Source organism: Epinephelus fuscoguttatus, linkage group LG7 (genome assembly GCF_011397635.1).
Source record: "Epinephelus fuscoguttatus linkage group LG7, E.fuscoguttatus.final_Chr_v1".
Classification (NCBI taxonomy): Eukaryota; Metazoa; Chordata; class Actinopteri; order Perciformes; family Serranidae; genus Epinephelus; species Epinephelus fuscoguttatus.
In genome coordinates, this window is record NC_064758.1 from 42,951,163 (window position 1) to 42,968,358 (window position 17,196).

The 17,196-nt window shown below is 39.6% G+C and overlaps 1 protein-coding gene across 14 annotated transcripts in view; it reads right to left on the reverse strand.

Annotated features, from left to right (window-relative positions):
- Nucleotides 1-17,196, reverse strand: part of tpd52l2b (tpd52 like 2b) — a 33,540-nt gene that overhangs the window by 4,018 nt on the left and 12,326 nt on the right. For 4 of the 14 annotated variants that reach the window (XM_049582205.1, XM_049582204.1, XM_049582208.1 and 1 more), the window contains 2 exons: nt 10,130-10,177; nt 7,144-7,245 (listed from right to left, as the gene is read on the reverse strand). In XM_049582205.1, coding sequence (XP_049438162.1) covers nt 7,144-7,245; nt 10,130-10,177 — 150 coding nt within the window. Of the gene's footprint in view, nt 1-3; nt 949-3,396; nt 3,424-7,143; nt 7,246-10,129; nt 10,178-17,196 lie in introns of those variants that run through there. The other 10 variants (XM_049582206.1, XM_049582212.1, XM_049582213.1 and 7 more) reach the window with 8 other exon arrangements.

Here is a 17,196-nt window from a genome sequence, read left to right on the forward strand (position 1 = left end):
ACGTGATGTTACATTCACAAAAATAGACATGTTAACATTACATGCAGTGATGTCAGGGTAATTAAGAAGGCAGGTTAACTGTAAACTCTGCAATAAACTTGAAACCTCATAAAAACATACGACAGTTAACTAAACTGTTAATTTTTATGTACATCTTTATGTTGTGTCAGACTCTATTTACTAGACTAGCAATCAAAAGTTTAACTGCTCATAAATTAGGTAAACACATTAAAAAAAAGACTTAACATGATTATTTAGTTGTTTCATGTTCCACTGCAGCCGTATTAATCCTACACTGTCTAACACTGACACATGTTTAGAGTTTATAATATGATAGAATATAATTTCATTAAACATGTTAATGTGACATCAACTGAGGAACACAGGGACACTGAAACAGAACCTTTCTAAATTATACAATAAATACAGAAAACAACACACAAGTTAATTCAGCATTTCACAGCATCTCACCATGTTCAACACGTCAAAATCAAAAACAAAAAACATTCTCATGCCGTCTCAGGCTGGTAAAGATTTAATTATTTTAGGTATCTTCTTGCCAGTTAGTGTTTGACCGGCTACAAATGAATAAGAAAGTTGTAACTTGATCAATAAGCTGAGTCGACGAGATATAACGACCTGCTAGATTCTATTTAAACTCCTCATCGATTTAAGGTTGAGTGAAAAGGATTAAAAAAACTGAAGTAAGAGGACAGTTATGTTCACTCAGTCTTTTTCCAGCCTTTACTCAAACTAAAAGATCTCAGTGTTTAAAAATCTCTCAGAAAGAAAACCAGCAGTAACACAGAGTCACAATGATGCAGGTAAAGGTAACGTGTGTGTGTTACACAGACAGTTAATAATATGAAGCAGAACAGAGAGCAGGTTTGTGTGTTACTTTACCTCATGGCCGGCATACTTATCGAGTGGCGAATGGAATAGTTGCTACTTTGTAAGCGTTAAAGAGAGGAGACAGAAGTGCAGGTGTTACAAAGCAAGCAAGCAGTGGCACACACACACACACACACACACACACACACACACACACACACACACACACACACAATATAATGCAGTGAATACACCAGTTTAAAGTGCTGTTGGTGATTAGGTGCCCTTGACACGTTAGCTTCATTTCTCATTCACATGTATTCAAACGGTAAAACCTAAATTTACAGCAGATAGAGAAGTGTCCTTGGTACATTGTCAAAACTTCAGAAAGAAAACACTGTTGGAAACACTTTATTTTATGGGTCCAAAGGTTTCCTATAAATTACTATAAAAAAGAATGAATTTATCAAATTTATGAACTGAAGTTTAGAGGCAGCGTTCAGCTGTTATAGCTGCAGAGTCTTTTAGTCAGGTCGGCTGAAGACACAAAAATAAGATTTGCTTACAAGTAAGTACAACCTCTATTCCAAAAATACTGGGATGCTGTGTTTAACATGAATAAAAACAGAGTGCAATGATTTGTAATTCTTTTTTTAAAAACCTGAATTCAGTTGAATACAGTACAAGATATTTAACGTTCACACTGATAAATTTAATGTTTTTTTGCAATATACAGTCATTCTGAATTTGATGCTGCTTCTCTTAATATCAAATAAATTTCACTTAACATGTCCAATACTTGTTTCCTGTGTCAGTCCACTTCATTGCACGTAATTTTTATGTCTTGAAATGTTATCATTTCTTTATCAGAGCAGTTTCTGGTAGGGGTGGGAATGTGGGAATCACCAGAGGTTCCATGATGCGATATCAGGATACTGCAGTCACGATATAATATTATTGCTATTTTAAATATGTTGCAATATGCTGAGTATTGCCATAAAATTAATTGCGATGAATTACCTTTTTTCAACTGTAAATTATGTCCTCAGAAGAAAACTTTGTCAACATCAACCGTTTTATCTAATAAGATAAAGTTTTCAGTGTGTTCATCTCACCTCAGCCATTGTTTGTAGCACCATTCTCGGAACCCATCGGCTGCATTCAGTGTCTGACTTCCGGCAGACGGCGATACAGCTTCTGGGGGCAGACCCCAATTTTTTGGCATTCCAGTTTGATTTGGGCGGAGGAGGCAAATTTCCGTTTCCGTTTATATATAAGTAAATATGCTGAACCATTGCGATGGATTCAGAGTTTGCAGTGACGCCAATTATGTTCCGCCTCGTTAGTTCACCGCACGGACCGTTTAACCTGGCAACAACTGCAGCCAGCTCAAACGTGATTGGTCAATATCACGCGGACTACAAACAGCCTACAACTGGAAACCAGGGCTCTTCCGCTCTTCTTCCGGAGGCAAGATCTCCAGGGTTTTATAATACATTTTATTTATTGACTGTCCGAATGTGTCTTTTATTGTGTGTTGTGTTGTTTTGTAGGCTACTGTCTGTTCTTACTGTATCTATCTATCTATCTATCTATCTACATTCACTGAATGTAGAGTCTGTATATAGAGACTATTTGTAGCAGTAAAATGTCTCTAGTGGACAGAAAAAGAAATTGATTACATTTTTCTAGTAGGCTACTTATTTGTAATATTAATAAATTATATAATAATTAACAAAATCTATACTTGACACTGTGTGATGACATGATATTGCCACACAAAAACACTGTGATACTAACTCCCAATGTCTCGTCTAAATTTCATGTGAAAAGCTGCACTGGAAACGTTGAGTGACAAAAATGTTGGTGTTTTGAACACTTGTTTCCCTCACTGTATGGCGCTAAGAATTTTCAAATTAATGCATTCGGTTTTTATTTATGTTTTACACAGTTTTTTTGGAATTGGGGTTGTATATAATCATCATATCATACCAGTTTTACTACATCAAATCTTCCAATTATAAACAAATTGTGAATGACTATGTTGTTAAGTTTAAATAAAGTAAATTCTTCTGTAAATCTAACTAATTAAACTCATAACTGCCTCAGACCAAAACTAGATTACCATTTCCAGGAAAATTTCTGGGGAAATTAACCAAAAATGTACGATGAAACGTTACAGAATTTGTATAAAATAAAGTGTTACCACAATAAAATACATTTCAGTCTTCTTTTTTGAAGCACAATGTGACCCAGGAGACTTCACTCAAACTTTACATTTAAGTGTTAATCATTAATACCATAATAAACAGTTATGCATAATGATAAGAAATCAAAAATCCCTTCAAAGAATGACATGCTACAGTAAGCAGATATGTAGTGGGCAAAAAAACACATTCAGGAAATCTAAATCAATAAAATAATCGAGGATAATAAAGCAGTTTAGAAAAAGCAAGAGTTAAAAGTATCAACAGAGAAAATGGCAGAGCTTAACCTCTATGATGAGCAAATTTCATTTGGTGTGATTAAACTCTTGGCTGTTCTAAGCAGACATGTTAGTCTTACCTAAAGGAATTAGAGAAAGGTAGAGCTCTGCAGGTCAAACCAAGGCAGCGATTAAAAACAAGAAGGAGAGAGAGCGTGAGCCAAAAGCAGCAGCAGCAGCAGCATCAGGACACAAACACAAACCAACAACAGTCAACAGGGACGACACAGGAGAGACAGAGCAGAGTTATCAGCAGGGGAGTCAGGATGAGGAGGGGAGTCAGAGCAGGGGCGTGTTTGCTGTGTCACTAAGGACACTGAGGTCATGTTCACTCCATGTTCACACAATATTCACACTGGACGCGGAAGCAGCCTGATACGACAATTGTTTCGCCTGGCTGTTCAAACCAGAAGCACATTTCTCTGCACTAGTCAGCGAGCGATTCTGCTGCTCTGATCTTTTCTAATCATACGTAGAACTCTCTGTGTGTCTGCTCACTTCTCTTACTCATTGTTTAGACCCAACTGACAAATTTGTGGAATAAGTATTGTAAACATGAGATGCATATTCTATAACTTCTAAGAATCAGATCATTTATATCCCATATGTATAGTTTACAAAAGATTATCAGTGTGTTTTCTTGCTAAATTTGCTTGCGGCTCATGGAAAAACACCAAAACTATAGCTGCAGACATCAAGCCAGGTGTGGAGCTCAGTGCCATGGCTCATTCAGTGTGACCAGTCCAATTGGTTCGAAAAGAAGCGGGCACACTTCACAGTGCTTCCGCATCCAGTGTGAACCTGGCGTACCTTGTTCAGACTGTGTGATTTTAGAAATTAAGAACTGAATCCACGCAACATTTAGGAGGTGCTTACTTAGTGGATGGCACTACACCTCTCTCTTCACATTGGCCCACCACGACTGCACCATGAAACATCACAGTGTATATCAGCCTCCTCCATCACAGAGTTTGTCTGGTTCTGAATCGCAACTTGACAGTGCAACTGTTTTGTTTGTTTGGCAATATGATAGACCTCTATTTCTCATGCTTCAGCATTGAAAAGCTTTGTCAAGACCTTAGCTACATAGTTAATGATGCCTATGTCGTTACCACAGCAACCCATGCAGATCTGATCACTTGCACTTTCCCTTTAGTTATGTTTTATTACTCTAATTAACTGCAGCTGTTTCTTCTTTGCCGACAAAACTTTAATACTTCCCGCTGTTTGTCACATTAAAAGTCAGGCTGCAAGACTTTTAATGTCAAACTTCTGGAGGAAGTGTTCATGTAATTCATAGTAGCTTGACAACACTGCGAGGAAAAAGGTAAAAGTGGAACCTCTGACACGACTGTGTTGTTGTGTTGTATGGAAATGGACATTACACTGAGTTTATCAAGAAAACAGATAAACTAGGAGGACATTTTGAGTTTGCAATAACGGGGGAAATCAGGAATAAAGGCCTGTTTCTGTCCCAAATAAAGACCTGGCTCTCTTTGACACTGAGGGAATAAATGCCACTATTTGAGATTTTAAGGAAATTCAAAGCACAGACATCTTATCCTTAATATTTTGTTACAGTTTGAGCTGAATGAATCCGCAGCTCCAGTACTGTGTGTTCACCCGTTCTCACTTCCACAGTAATTGTGTGAACCAACAAGTGTAGCTGAAGCAACATGTTTCAGAAACACATCCTGCACTGAAAACATATCTAAAAACAAAACAGAGACATTCAGAATAATACAAATTAAATATGAGAGTACAACTGTTGCAGCTGCAGAGAAAACACTGTGGAGAAATTAATGAATACATGCAACATGCAGGGGCGAACATTACAAACACATGAAGAGTAAACCAGATCCAAACTAATGAAATATATTGGTTACTGTGTGAGAAGCCAGTGAACAAAGAGGGCACACACACATTCATCAGCACACTCAGACAGCTATGTATTGCTTCCTCACACACGCCCTTGCATATACAGCAAATATGAATGTGGGTGGTGAAATGGAAACATTAAAATAATTGCAGAAGGTTGTGTAAGTCAACAAGGCGCCAGCAGAGATGTTAGATGTGAAGGAGGCGGAGATGAGTGCGTCTTCACTGAGTCTATTTGTTTTTCTATAGCTAATGTTTTCTCTCTCTCATCCATCAATCACACTTTATGAAGCGTTGCTTTGTCGCTCAACTTGAAGGGTAAGATCAGAATTTGAAGCTAAATGAAAACACTTCAATGTGTGATTTCAGGGTGAAAGAGTCATCGACATTACAGGGATGGTCCAACAATTTTAAAACAAACCAAGTTTCCTGAAGATGCAATTTTGTATTCAAGAGGCTCAAATTAAAATTTAGCATCTAGGATTTCACTTCAAGGATGTACCAGTGGACTTTACTTTGACTGATGTCAAAACATGTACGTCTCTTAAAGACAGATTAAAAACAAATTAAATCATGTTGAATCACCCCATGAGTTAGTAAAATACACTTTTAGGCAATAACGGTGTTAATTAAAATAAATAAATAAATAAATAAATAAATAAATAAAAATAAATGTAACTTCGCAGCACTACTAGTTAAGACTAGAGGAGAGAAGTGGCATGAGAAGGTGATCACAGACAAGCATGTTGAGACAAATTCAGTGCTACAAAGAAAACAGAGCAGTGGACAGTGTCAAAATAAAATATTCAAGTGGCTTCAAACTCATATTAAATACTTTTACGATAATCAGTACCTCAGTTTCCAACCTTATCCTAATTTTGATCATATTTGAGGCACGAAGTTCACACAGTTTCCGTCTTTGTCTCCTCACATCCAGCTACTCTGTTCAGGGTTCCCACACATTTTTACCAATTAATTTTCAAAACTTTTCCATAATATTTTATCCCAATTCCACAATTTAATTTCAGTCGTTATGTCTCTCGAGCCATGTATTATATTTGTACACTGATAAACACGCACTTCCCAGGTAAAACTGCTGCCGCATGTTAACTTTACTAGACTTCCTGCCATCAACTAGCTGCGTACGCCAATGTGTATCACATGTTACAAGTAATGTTTCAAAGGTCAGGAAGTTCAGCACTACATTTTAAATCAGTAGGAACATGTTCCACATAATGTCAGACATGTTTTGGGATTTTTCTGAACATATTCTTAAACAATACCCAAAACGATGTAAATTCAAAGCTTTTTCAAAGCATTCTGCAGACTCCAAACCATTTCTAGGGCTGGAAAACTGTTTTTATAATTTCATAAATTTCATTACAGTGGAAACCCTGTCTGTTATCTCTTCATTTGAAGATGAATGGACACAGCTGAATTTACTGCTCTGGTTTTCTCTTTTCCATCTCATCACCATTAAATGCCATAAAATACATCCTCCATTTTACCAGTCACCCAGTCTATCTTTATCATTTCATTCATGATGTTTTTAGTTTTACTGACTAAATACTGGTTAAGGATGCATCTGTGCTACAGGCAGACAGTGATCAGACATCTGAATAAGGTGTTTACACGCCACAGTATCTTAATTTTAACCCAGCAAGCATATTTAAGTTTCTCATGATGATGTTTATTCAGGTTTCTGAAGTGAGGATATTGTGTTTCCACACTCAAACACACATGGGATACTCCCAAGAAAATTATGTAGACTATTTTATCTTGCTAAGTTCAAAGCTCCATCTGCTTTACCCTGCTGTCACAGAATAAATATGGATCTGTTGTTTGATATTCTAAGTTTGGGATCTTTTTGTTTCAACACTGTCCACTCTGCTCGTTTGTTCTTGTAGCCTACTCAGAGTGTCAGCCATTTTGGCTCTGTGTCATCGTACCTCATGTCGCCCAGTTTCTTGCTGAGGGTTGTGCCCACTGTGGTGAGAGCTGCACTGGTCTTCTGTCCCGCCTGGAGGAGAGTCTCCTGAGTCTTCTTGTATCTGCAGAGAGGAGAGAAAAAGAGGAGGAGGAGGAGGGATGGATGGATGAATGGATTGAAGGTGGGAACAGGAGAATGGAAAGAGAACAATGGAGAAAAGAAAGTAGGGAATGAGAGAGTAGGACAGATGGTTGGATTGGAATGAAAAGAAGATGTGGGACGGCGAAAAAAGACGGAGAAGAAAGAAAAAGGACAGAACAGGAGAGGTGGGCCGAGAGAAAATGGGAGGAGGATGGGAAGAGGAGTGAAAAGACGATGGACAGCAAGGAGAAAAACAAGGCAGATGGATGGAGAGGGGAGGGATTGGAGGGTGGAAAAGACAAAGGTAAATTAGACCAAACCATCTGACCACAGCAAACATGAGCACAAAAGCTTACAGTGATTTAAGTTACTGCTCCATCCCACGAATGAAGAAGTGCAGTGTTCACCAGCCCGATGGTTAGTATTCACAAAGAAATACAGTCAAAGGAATTTAGGCCACAGCAAGCGTCAAAAGGCTGGTGTATCATAAACTAGCCACCAGCCTCCTGTTTACCTGTTCTGTTTGCTTTTTAAATGCTTTTTTTAAATCCACATTTGTCTGAATTTGAAAGCTTACGATAACTTACAAAACAAACAGAAGAGAGATTTCTTTTTTCAGCATCTAGTGTTTCCAAGAAGAGTTAGTCAATTTCAGGTTTTTCTCCAGGAACGCCCCCAAGTACAGAAGCACACAGACAGAAACCCATCAGTATTAATGGCAGATATGATTCAGCATGTCGTACAGCAGCCAAAGGCCGGGGATGATGAGCGTCTGTTTATTTCAGTGCAATGGAAGAGAGAGCATGATGGCAAAATCAAACACTCAGGCTGACAGACCCATCACTTAGGGTGTGGTTACACAGAGTGGTGCAGGAATGAGGCTTTAAATGAGGAAATGAGTTAGCACCTCCAGTTCCTTCGTATTGATGTCAATGGGTTCTCTGAATGGGTTTTTGATTAGAGGCTTGAAATATGTTTACACAAGCTTAGGTATTTTCACGTTTTGATCTACAGAATAAAATCCATCAGTAAATACCACACTTGTGAATTTTGAAGCGGTCTTCAAAAAGATGGTTGCTAACAGGTGGCTAACTGAGACTACAGAGCGTCATCACACCGAACATGGTTTTACAGCTTCATCGTGCTCACGATATTGAAGTCATGCAACCATGGTGTAGTTCATTTATCGCCTAATGTCAGCTTTTTACTTCTGGCGATTGCATTTACGCTTCACAAATCATAAAAGTGGTTAATTTGTGAAGATTATCTTGCAGAACGAAACATGTACGTGTCATAAACTTTTGTTTGCCACAAAGCCTATTTTCTGCAATAATCCAAAATGCAATGGAAACATCCCAGTGGCTTTTTGTCGACAGAAACAGGACGTTGATAATTTCTAGGTTGGCCTAAAAAAAAAAGATCCTTGCAGCATTCTATGCCAAGTATCACAATACAAAAGCGCTGGGCGATCGTTTCTATTTTACATATCGACCGATCGTGGTTACTCCAGGGGGCTGCAGGAGTAGGAGGGGAAACATGCCAGTTACTGTGTAAAAGTTTTTGTTTGGCTGCCATTCGGAGACCCCTCAGTTGACTGAGACTGCTTCAAGTCAAGGAGTCCTTTTTGTGTGTGTGTGTGTGTGTGTGTGCATCTGGGGACATTTTGGTCCCCAAATTTTGCGTGAGCACTGTTGACTTTCACGCTACTCAGTGAGCTGGAACAGGGAGCTGCGGACATGATATATTGACACAGAGGAGGAGAAATTTTCCACTGTAAGGTTCCCAGATAACTTTATCTTGTCTCTTCTGCTCAGAAGTACTAAATTCACAGCTCACAGCAACTTATTACAAAACAGTCTCTGGCTTTTGTTGGATATCTAGTGTAGGCAAAAAATGTTGCGCAGTTTCGATCTGTCGTTAGCTTGTTTACTATATTACATAAATGCCGCTGTCTGAAAAAAGTCTGAACGTTCCACTGAGTGTGTTTCAAACTTTATACGGGACAAAAAAAGAATTGTTGAATATTCCTATTAAACAGCCAAATCTGATTCGATAATTCTGAGTCAGGTACAGTAAGAGTGTGAACGTTTTATTTCAAATATTTAAAGATTAAAACATATTTGATAGTGGAGGAAATGGACTGGGATTAAGAAGGTCTGAAGGTGTGGTCAAACTACACCTGCTAACGTGCACACACACATACACACACAGACACAAACACAGATAAGCTCATACATACAAACGCTCAGAAATATGCACATCAACACCCAGTCAAACAAAAAGCTACAATAAACACTTTCACTGGCTGTATGCACACACACACATCAAACATGAACACACATATCTTGGGTAAAAGCCAACATCGTGATCAGCTGATCCACGCAAACACACATCAGGTCTCAGCGGCAGATGGTTCACAGAGGATGAGCAAACACAATTTTGGAGATAATCTGGATGTGGCTGAGTACCAACACACACACATAACTGTGTCTGTCCACACTGACAGAACACTTACTGAAGTATATACTGTACTATGTCATCGTTTCAGCGATGTGCATTCAATATCTGGATGATCCAGTTCTTATAACACTAAAATAAATACGAAATGTAAAACTGTTTGAAGCACGTTTGGAGGTCTTGCAACATAAAGCAGAGAAACTTTCCTGGGTACAACAGCCACTGACACACGAACACCCTCACCATCACAAGAGCAAAAGGAGAACAGAAGAAAAAGGATGGATGGTTGAAATAGACGAGAAGCTAGAGGAAGAAAAACTCCCCAAAAAATCAAAGCAAACTTAAAGAAACCTTAACGTATCTACAAAAACAAAACAACAACACAAAAGAGGAAGGGGTCAACTCACACTTCAGAGTGGGTAATGTCATCCAAAGTGGCTGAGGCAGACAGATATCTGAAGACACAACAGCAGGATAATGATACAGGGGAAGAGACATGCACTCACATTACAGTACAGTAGAGCATAATAGAGTTCAGTAAAATCATAGAGTTACACTTCCAACTCAACACCGACTCAAACACCAAAACATTTCCATGTGAATCATGAAGGTTATTCACATGTGAACACAGTTTGTGAAGGTTTATCTTCACAAGAAACGCACAGGAGAAATGACAGCATTAACAATATAAAACAACACAATGTAAAATCATAGCAATACAACCATTTCTTTGTCTCCTCCATATATTTAATAATGAAAATAAGACAAGAAAATGATCATCTGGCATCTGATATTTTGCCACAGAATGGGAAGAACTAATTAAATAGAAATTTAAGTGGTCAGTTAATATAACATTTCATTTTGTACTGCAAAATACTGAATATGATCCACACATTGAGGTCAATGGGATGGGAAACTGTTTACACTCGATAAAAGAGCATTTGTTAATCAAAACTTAAAGAGAATACTGTTGCCTTGTGGAGCCAGCACACATTTAGATTTATTTTAACTGTTTAAAATTAAATGGACAATACTTTAAAATGTAGAGTATGCTATAACCCATCCATATTACTTGACTATCTGTGTAACTGCTCCAATGATATCAGATTTTTTTCCACTGTAGAAGACCAATAATAACACGTTGTTTCTTAAAGGTGCTCTAAACACCAACACAACTCTGCAACATGTGACTCAATCAACTACATGTGCAGGACGAATCGGGCATCGTAAAGACAAAGTTTAGACGCTGAAGCATCAGTGAGTTTGAGAGCAAGGTGGATAAAACAAGGTCGTTTTTCAATAACCACTTAACCATAAAACAATTTGTATAGCTGCCAGTAAAAATTGACTTTGTGCAGTAGATTTCTGACTCACTTGCCAGATTAGGGAAGAACAAAACAAACAAAAACATTAACTGTGAACCCTGGACAATGCAAGAGGTCACACGGAAGTGAAGCTTTGTTTTAAGGTGTGACGAGCCAAAAAAGATGGGGAACCACTGATCTGTATCATATCTGGCAGTATTGTGTAACTGTAATCACATTACCTCTTCCAATAAGTTCTGGGCTACACTTCTGTGGCTGCCGCTGTTCAGCTGACCAGATGAAAACTACACTGCTGTGCTATTTTTTTTAGCAAAAATATGCTATAAAATAAAACCAATGTGGAAGAGCCACAAACTGCATTTCCTCTATTGGCCCCTCATGTTACAATGCCCAACTTTACAAGAGAAACTAACATGTTTACAGCCTGGTAAAAACGTTGTTGGTCTCTATATCTGTACTCCCCATTCATGACAACAATACAGGTGGTGAATTTTTATATAACTCCACCTTTCAAATGTTATGAAGCCTTAAAATTGTGCATAATTAAGGGCGTGGTCAACTGTCAGTTGTCAAGACACCACAGCGACAAGGCTGATGAGGTAATCTAACTGTGGCATAACCCCAGATTCACAGAGCATGGGCGTAGCCATAGCAGTCGTTATCTCAGTGTGTTTTCAGTAAAAGAAAGTTAACTGTAAAGTTTTTGTCACCTAAAAAAGTTCAGCATTTGGTTGCACTATAAGACCCTCTGAGTAGTTGGATGTTCAATTTTTCCAGTGAATACATTCTGTATTAATGCTTTAAAGCCTGTTTTTGGCTCTTTCCTCTTGGCAGAGAATCCACTGACTGTTGTGGACAAGGTGAAATATCTTGGTCACATCATCAGGGATGACCTGTGTGATGATGATGATGATATACAGCGACAGTACTGTAAGTTGTATGCACAAGCAAATATGTTGGCATGTAAATTTTACATGTGTTCGGACAATATTAAAATTGCTTTGTTTAAAGCCTACTGTACTCCACTGTATATTGCCCACTTGTGGTGCAGTTACATTAAGGCTAAATTTAACAAACTTCGGGTGGCATATAATGATGCACTGCGAATCCTGTTGAAGCTCCCTAGATGGACGAGTGCCCGTCGGTTGCTTGTACACAACAATGCTCCCACCTTGGATGCTCTTCTTAGGAATTTTATGTGTGGCTGATTACTGTTACTGTTTCTTGTAGTTGTGGGTTTTCATGGACCGAACTGAATCTGAAATAAAGATTGATTTTGATTGATTGATTTTCTTGGCTAGCAAAAGTTTGCATTAGAATTATCAGAATTAACTACCCAGTAATAAGTTCTCTCGTCTCAAAGTCAATGGATTTTAGGTTAGATGCCTGAAATAAGGTCTGTGGTTAACACAAGCTTCACAGACTTCCATGTTTTGTTCTACAGCATGAAATACATCATTAGATACCCACAGAGCTTATTTCCGGCAATAATCCAAAATCCAATGGAAAAATCCCCGGTGGTTTTGACGAAGGAACTGGGGTGGCACTAACTTCCACATCAGCCAAAAGAAAAACGTCATCCCTGGAGCACTCTATTACAGTCACTTCTAGATCCAAAAACCCAAGATGGCAACAGTCAAAATGGCAAACTCCAGGCTTTAATATTGGAGTCCACCATCCAATGGGTGACGTCACAGTGGCTACATCTATTATTATTATACCGTAAGTGAATAAAACCTGCGTTAGTGTCTGTGAAGGGAAACTATTTTGCACTGTGCAGGTGCAAAGAAACTACAGACACAGATGAGAGTAGATGGGCTATTTAATGGAGATACTCTATTTTAAATTCACTAAATTACTGTAAATCCTACAAAGCAACTGAAAAAACACTTCCAGTTCAAACTGGTTAAATAAAATGGTGATAAAGAAAACACGTCAGACTTTAAATGAGACCAAAGGAAATGCTGCCCAACACTACAACTGATATCACCATTTATAGAGACATGTTAGATATCAATGACAAGGATTGGTATGACTTTTAAAGAGTATCCCATATATCAATTTTTCATTATTTAAATCAATCTTAATAAAAGATTTGGGAGAGCAATACTTAGGTACATAGATGGATCACATTTTAATAACTTTACTTATTTAGATGAAAAACGCCTCTCACAAACTAAACACCACATTCGCTTGTACCAGTTTGTTAGAAGTCACTGTGTGCAGCTGATTGTGTGTCTGCGTCAGTGTGGTAAGAGCAGTTGGTCAATCCATTTTCTACAGGAAGCAGCAAGGGCAAAAGGATGCAGACACACACTGTTAGTGGAAAAGCTGGAAAACTTGATGCTGTGGTGTGGACAACAGTCCCATAGTAACTTTCAACAGGTTAATAGCACGACCTATTCATGATTAGCAACAAAGCGAGCTTAATCACACACACTCAGAGTCCTGCCTGCACCGTTTCTGGAAAAAGAGAGGAAGTGTGTTTGTGCTGAGTGTTCTGTAAAACAATAGCAGAGCAGATATGGAAGCAGAGCCAAGTCAAAACAAGAATGACAGGAGATCTAAATTTATATTCATCTGGTGGAGGCTTTGAACACCGGTGGTCATGAGACTCCTGATCCAAACACTCACTTAACACAGCAAAGAGAGTTAACAACTTAAATATTCTTTGTATGTTTAGTGACTGCACATACAGCTATATACGACTGTTAAGAAGTTTATAACCTCCTGTAGTGCTGGGCTTCATACTGGTTCATCCGGTTTTTTAGTTTCCATATGTTATGACTTTTCCACCACACCAATGCATAGCTGAACACCTGATGCACCTCTTCAACAGGCAGCAAAGTATTTTATAGAGTTCACCGCGAGGAGAACCATGGAGTGCAGAGTCTCTTGAGAACGGAGCCTTATTAACTGCGCACCCTTCTTACAAATGGTTAACTCTACAACACAACAATTAATAACCCCCAACTACGTCTCCAACAAGGCAAGACACCATGATACACAACAGAGTGTGACACAAAACATTTGTGGCACCATTAAATGTACACTTACATAAATACACCATTAAACAGCATGCAGGGTACAGCTTGCTAGTTTGCCAGTTAGCATAACAGTCTGTTAACAGCTGGGAGAAGCTCTGTCAGTACTGTACATGCAAGAGCAGAGAAGAGAGATGGAGGATAAAGGAAGAGACCAGAGAGGCACCAGAGGATTATGTGCACCAGAGAGGGGCTGTGTCTGCTGTTTGGAAGCTTTTTTGTTTTTTTTAAAAAAAATAAATAAATAAATAAAAAACAGACTTGCATGCATCAGAGGAGAAAAGGCACTTCAAAGACGTCACGGCAGAGCCTACTAGTAAAGCTAGGCTTCAGCTGCGTTTTCCAGACTGAGATAAAATAAGATCCAAAATAAAATAATCAAAATCAACCCCTTTCCTTTAGAGTGGTGCACTTTAACCCCTCACTAAAAGCCCAAACTCAGTCTCAGCCAAACTGTGACGTGTTTAGTTCATCTGGAGCCATAATGATAGACAGAGAGCCTGTGGTCGATGAGTAATCATGTTAAAATTGTGATCATAATTTTTGCCATAATGGATCGGCCCCATTAACAGGAGGCTGCTCTCCCTGTAGACAGCTCTGCTGCTAACAAGGCCAGCCTCTATATCCTGACTCACATCAGCACAATGCTGCTTACTGTACAGCAGTGACTTTATACACACCAGCATTGTCACATTACACTGTCTGTCTATACACACACTTCAATGTGTGACTGCTGTACTTGTTTCACAGCAGAGAACACAATACGTCCAATAGAAACAGGGTTTTTTGTCTCCTTTACATTTCAATGTTTCTTTGTCTCTTCCGTCTTTGTCAAGGATTTATTTTCAGAAGCAGAATTAACAAACTGATGCACTAAAATTTACCAAACAATGTAGAGTGTAAAGTCAGAAGCTCCTTTTACACAGCCTGCTCAAGGCGGGAATATCGTGCCGTTATGTCTCCTCACTGTACTGTAAATAAGGCACAATCAAGGAATGGTGGGACAGAATGGTCTCGCCATTAAACTACCACAGGAGGTTGTAACAGAGCCGAAACGGCGTTTGTATAAACCAGACAGCTGGCAGGACGTGTTAAGCTTGCGACCCAACGCCTGAGGTTAAAAAAGCAGATGGTAGCAGTTAGTGGCTAACTCAAAGAAGAAGCGCGTCTGAAAATGTTCGCAAATTGGGGAAACAATGAGATTGGGGAGTTGTTTACTCTCTGAGCAGAGGACGAGATCGGCTGCCATGTAACAGAAACCCTTTTACACTGCCAGATTTTCGGCGAATGTTGGGCCGTTTTGCCGGCAAGCTGCGAGCGTTTAGACACACAGAGCCGGATTGGCGAGTTGATCCGGAGTGCCCAATTTTCCACTTCGTAGGGTAGTCATATTTGCGAAACCCTTTTGTTTTAAAAAGAACGAGGCAGCCTTCCGCCATGGGAGGGGCTGTTGATGACACTGCACGTGTGACCCACTGGCGGTGGATAAACAGGAAACAGCTGATAGCAGGAATTAGCGAGCAGCTAGTAGCAAGAGGGAAACGCAAACCTGACAGACACTACAGTAAAGATGAGCAACTAGGGAGACAAGGAATTGCGCGCCCTCCTTGTCCTCGCAAACGAAGAGGCTATTAATTGTCAAGTGACAGGAATGGTGAAGAACGGGCCAACTTATGAGAGAATCGCCGAAGGACTGACCAGCCGCGGCTTCCCTCCCATGTCACTGTTTACGTCACACGCTGAGCTACACGTTTTGTTACTTGCTCACGCCCCCCATTGCCCCGAAAAAGGCGCATTCTGTATAAACAAAAGTAGGTAGGCGGCACTTTGCTGCACTCCCCGATTTTGTTTTTATACTGCCAATGCTGAAAAAAGACTGATTGGGCTTTCCTGCAAATTTGCACAATTCCTGTTTAAAAAGGGCTAGAGACAGTAAATGATTGTTATTGCCATGTTATGCCATTGTTTTTGTTTACAAAGCGCTGCTGATACATATGTTATATGTCACACTAGAGGCTGACGCTGTTGTGTTAAATGTCATCACGCCTCTTTTGATTCTGTGATGCCGGCATGCTGTCTGAAATCACACACCGGAGCAGAATGATGCCACGGTCGTTTGGTTTCGTATAAAAATGCAAAGGAGGCATAAAGCACATAGCACGATCTTTGTGTTCAAAGGGCCAGAGTGCCATATTTGTGGAAAATACAAAGGGAACAACACTGCTAGGTGAAATACACACATGCTTATAGGAAAGGTGTTGAGATTTACTTTCTCTTTCCTCTATTATTTTGTGTGAAAAAAGCTGATTTTTATTGTCATTCTGATAGAGCACACTTAATTGAACTGAAAGTAGCGTATAAAGCCGACTGACTCTCTCCACCCACTCCAGTTTTCATAGCAACCCACTCAGAGTCTTTGTGCCTCAACGTATTCATAATTCATAACCCATTTGTATCTTTGTTTAGTTCAGTTTGTGTGCACCTCGCAGCCCATCTCTCTCTCTCTCTGGACATCATGTGACCAAGCAAAACACCATCTCTCTTTCTTCCCCTCTCCTCCCTCCCTCCTTCCCTTGCTCACATTCCTTTCCTCTCCTCCCACTTGTTCCTGCAGCAGCAAGTCTGAGCTGCCCGTCTGGTCGCCAGGCACGACCAGGGCGCATGCATATGTGAGTGTGTGTGTGTGTGTGTGTGTGTGTGTAAGAGATACAGACACACTTTTCCTGCACTGTACTTGGCATTGTGTGTGTGTTCGGCTGAACCAAGAATAAAGCAGCAGCCTGCTTGTGTTTCTGCTGTTGCAGACATATATTTCTAATGACCCACAGTAATTCTGGCGGTGTGAGCTAACACATAACTGAAGGACAAAGAGTGTGAGAGATGTGTGAGCAGACATGAATGTCCATTTCCGAGTGCAGAAACAAAACAAACACTACAAACCTAAGACCAGTGCACCTGCTGCTGTTTGTGAAGGCGTGTGTGTGTGTAAGAAGTCAAGAACAGTGTCAGCAGCCTCACTCTGTCAGGTTGGGCCAACTAGCCGAGTGAGTTTGCCAATCCAGTTCATATCGGAGGCAGCCACGTGGAAAATTCCATTAGCTTCAG